This window comes from Monomorium pharaonis, chromosome 3, assembly GCF_013373865.1.
Source record: "Monomorium pharaonis isolate MP-MQ-018 chromosome 3, ASM1337386v2, whole genome shotgun sequence".
Taxonomy (NCBI): domain Eukaryota; kingdom Metazoa; phylum Arthropoda; class Insecta; order Hymenoptera; family Formicidae; genus Monomorium; species Monomorium pharaonis.
Window position 1 is genome coordinate 17,050,143 of NC_050469.1, and position 4,770 is coordinate 17,054,912.

The 4,770-nt window shown below is 37.8% G+C and overlaps 1 protein-coding gene across 1 annotated transcript; it reads left to right on the forward strand.

Annotated features, from left to right (window-relative positions):
- Nucleotides 1–449: 449 nt before the first annotated feature.
- LOC118644636 lies at nt 450–4,386 on the forward strand. Its single transcript, XM_036283626.1, has 3 exons — nt 450–1,573; nt 1,661–1,747; nt 1,950–4,386. Exons 1-3 carry the CDS (start codon nt 450–452, stop codon nt 4,384–4,386), a joined length of 3,648 nt encoding a protein of 1,215 aa, XP_036139519.1.
- The last annotated feature ends 384 nt before the right edge of the window (nt 4,387–4,770 follow it).

The following is a 4,770-nucleotide window of genomic DNA, read 5'->3' on the forward strand; positions in this document are numbered from 1 at the left end:
TCATACAGGCATTGGAAAGTGCATCGAATTGATAATACGTGGAACCAGTGAACGCATCGTCAGACAAGGGGTTGATATTGAAACTGAATCCCCATATGACTGGCCATATCACGTGCGATGGGAAAATATGTAGATGGATGTTGGATGAGTGCAAGAGAGAGGTAGACAAAGAATTTGAATGGCACTATAAATATGGTGTACTACGATATTACAATGAAAAAAATTATGATTGTAATGATTGGGCAATGAAAATCATTCAAAAGATTGAGTACAACGAAGTTCTATATATTGCGATTCATACAGGCATTGGAAAGTGCATCGAATTGATAATCATAAATTATCATGATTATAATATCATTGATGCAGTGTGGTATTGTGAATTATGTGACAGAGTCACTTGCAAGTGCTTCGAAATATAAAAAAATTGTGTGAAAAAGACAATGTAAAACATGGAAGATCTCGAGCAAACTGAACGAGATCTGTTGGAGCGGTCCCACCAAATCATCACCTTAAGCGAATATTTTGCATGGGCACAGCGATGCGAGGAGTTTATTAAACAGCTTGAAGAACGCAGTCGTGTCAAGCGTTCACGACTCTCAATCGGACATAGACAATCTTTGGTTGCTAGAATCACACGACTCGAGGGTGCAAAGACTCGCTTGGAGAGACATTTCATGCACATCGGTGGTGAATACGTGGGCACTAGTGACTATAATAACGCGAAAAAACTTGTTTGGCGAGAGATCGATACAGCATTTGAAAATCGTATATTGACTGGTGCTGTAATTAACGCTGATTATATTGAACCGCGACAATTTTTGGAAGACGCTGGTAGTGTAGTGCTCGAGCAAGTGCAAGACGTTATAAAAAGACACAACAGTGCAAAAGTGAATACCACGTTCAATGGTGAGTTTGTGACGGGGGATAAACGTGCTAATAAGAGTATCAACACGAAAAACTATGAACTCTTTCAAACATCAAACTTATACGAGTGGTACAAGCAGCATGTCATCGAATTCATATTGGCATCCCTCGAAGATTTCCAGGAACGTGATAGCGGGTGGGCGTTATCACGAATCCTTAATCTTACGGTCAACATCAACAAGCACAATTCATTGCATGCAGGGTGTTATATCCAGTTGCCTCGGGAGATAATGATGAAGAAAGCGGTGATCAATGTAAAATCTATGGATGATGCATGTTTTGCATGGTCAGTGGTCGCTGCTTTGCATCCTGCCAAAGAACATACATATCGGGAATCTTCATATCCACATTATGCGACAGTGCTAAATTTGCAAAACATTAAGTTTCCAATGACGTTGAATCAAATAAAAAAATTTGAACAATTAAATAATCTCTCAATCAATGTATATTGCACAGAAAAAACAAAGGAACAACTTGCAATTTTACCACTACGGCTTGCTGATAAGAAGAAAGAGAAGCATGTCAATCTGTTGTATCTGCAGGACCCGCGAGATGACAATGTGGGGCATTTCACATGGATTAAGAATCTATCCCGCCTCGTGAGCTCACAACTCAGTAAACATGAACATAAAAAATACTTGTGCGATCGGTACGTATATTTCAATAAAATTGTAAAATTTGTATAAAAGAAACAAATTATAATAAATTATAATAATAATAAATTATGTTTTTGCAGATGTTTGCACTATTTCAGCACGAACGAGAAATTGGAAGCCCACGTCGTTGATTGTCGAGAATTAAATGACTGCCCAGCAAACACAAAGTTACATGTAACGTGCCTGTTAGTTATAATTTCCCACTCAACAATGTAATTGTAATATAACACGTGTGTTATATTACAATTACATTGTTGAGTGAGAAATTATAACTAACAGGCACGTTACATGTAACTTTGTGTTTGCTGGGTGTGCTATCCAACTACCGAGCGAAGATAACAAATGGCTGAGTTTCAAAAACTACAACAGAAAGGAACGAGTTCCCTTTGTGGTGTATGCCGACTTGGAATGCGTTCTAAAGAAGCTAAATACAGACCCGAGAATGCCGACATATGCGTCTCAGCATCATGAAGTATTCAGCGTTGGATATTACATGCACTGCACTTACGATGAGTCTTTATCAAGGTATCGATTTCATCGCGGTAAAAATTGCGTTGCATGGTTCGCAGAGCAATTAAGAAATATAGCGCATAACGTTAAGGATATTCTGTCGGCTAATGTCCCCATGAATTTCACGCGAGACGAATGGGAAAATTTTAATAGCGCTACGCACTGTCATGTGTGTGAAAAACCGTTCGCGCCAAACGACACACGGGCACGCGATCATTGTCATTTGACCGGTCGTTATAGAGGTCCCGCACATTCAGATTGCAATTTAAATTACAAAGATTCACATTGCATTCCCATAGTTTTTCACAACTTATCTGGGTATGATGCACATTTCATCATCAAAGAGATAGCTACCGCGTACGAAGGGAAAATCGATTTACTTCCCATCACAAAAGAAAAATACATTTCATTTACTAAACATGTTAAAAACACTGAAGATAATGAGCGGAAAATTTGTGTAAAATTACGGTTTATCGATTCTTTCAAATTTCTTAATACGAGTCTTGACAAATTAACATCCTTTCTCAGTAATGATAAACTATCAATATTGCAACGTGAATTCAGTAATTTATCTGCAGAAAATTTTGATTTATTGACGCGAAAAGGCGTGTTTCCCTACGAATATGTAGATTGCGTGGACAAGTTGCAGGATACATGGTTACCACCGCGCGAATTGTTTTACAGTTCTTTGACCGGCGACACTGTATCCGAAAGCGATTACGCACACGCTGTCAACGTGTGGCAGCAGTTCTCCATTCAAACCTTGGGCGAGTACAGCGATCTGTATCTGAAAACCGACGTATTGTTGTTAGCTGATATATTTGAAAACTTTCGTGACAGTTGCGTTGCGAGTTACGGACTCGACCCCGCATATTATTATACTCTACCGGGTTTTACATGGGACGCGATGCTGAAACATACTTGCATCAATTTCGAACTACTCACAGATATTGAAATGGTTATGTTTATCGAGCGTGGCATACGTGGTGGCCTGAGCCAATGTTCGTGCAGATATGCGAGGGCCAATAACAAGCACATGCAGTCGTACGATCCATCGAAACCATCGTCGTACCTCATGTACTTTGACGTAAACAATCTATACGGATGGGCAATGTGTCAACCATTGCCTTACGCCGAATTTCAATGGGTCGAAAACATCTCAAACTTTGACGTTACCACAATCGCTTCAGATTCGCCCACAGGTTATATTTTAGAGGTCGATCTAGAGTACCCACAAAATAAACACAACGCGCACATCGATCTACCATTCTGTCCAACGCATGAAAAACCGCCTGGCAAGTTGCAGCCCAAGCTCCTCGCGACTCTGTATGATAAGAAGCGTTACGTAATACACTATCGCAATCTGCAGCAGTGCATGCGTCACGGTCTTCGTATCACAAAGATATACCGTATATTACAATTCGCACAATCTTCATGGCTTCGCAATTACATTCAACTTAATACAAATTTCAGAACTCATGCCAAGAACGATTTTGAGAAAAATTTGTATAAATTAATGAACAACGCGGTATTCGGGAAAACCATGGAGAACGTGCGCAATCACGTTAATGTAAAATTATTAACAAAGTGGGGCGGGCGGTATGGCGCTGAGGCAATGATTGCGAAACCAAATTTCCATAGTCGAAGCGTCTTTTCGGAAAATCTAGTCGCCATTGAATTGCGAAAACTTAAGACAAAATTTGACAAACCGATTTATGTGGGTATGTCTATTCTTGACATATCCAAGACATGTTTGTATGAATTTCATTATGAGTATATGTTACCATTGTTTCACAATAAATGTAAAGTCATGTACACCGATACGGATAGTCTTATATATCACATCGAGTGCAATGATGTGTACGATATCATGAAGCGTGACATTAGTAGATTTGACACGAGCGATTATCCGGTTGACAATGCATATGGTATTCCACGTGTCAATAAAAAAAAACTAGGGCTGATGAAAGATGAAAATAATGGCGCGATAATGACAGAGTTCGTTGGACTTAGAGCAAAAATGTACGCATTAAGGGTAGACGGTAGAAAAGACACTAAAAAGGTCAAAGGTGTCAAGAGTAACATCATAGCGCGTACTATAACGTTCGACGATTATATGCTGTGTCTGCGAGATGAAATTGAAATGACACGACAGCAGACTTGTATAAGATCGAAATTGCATGAGGTGTACACCATCCACGAGACGAAAATTGCTCTGAGTCCATACGACGATAAGCGATATGTAGATTCGACTGTAAATACATTACCATGGGGACATTATCGGATACCTTTATAATATATCGTATTTTATACATTATGTATTTTGTATTTGTATTTTACATATATTTGCTAATTTTACATCTCACATTTTATATATTTTATACGTTGCATTTCATGTATTTTACATTTTACATTTATTTTATAGTTGTACATTTAATGTTTCATGTATTTCACATTATACACTTATGTTACATTTTATGTATTTTTATACTTTTGTAATTTCATAATATACATTTTACGTTTTTATTTTCTATTAAAAATGTGTGAGTTAATACTAAGAACATTGAAATATGTATTAAAAATGATTGTATTTTATACATTATAGCCATTTTATATGCATTTTACATTAAGAACGTGTATGTATTAATAATAAGAAGAATATATTGAGGAGGGATAATAA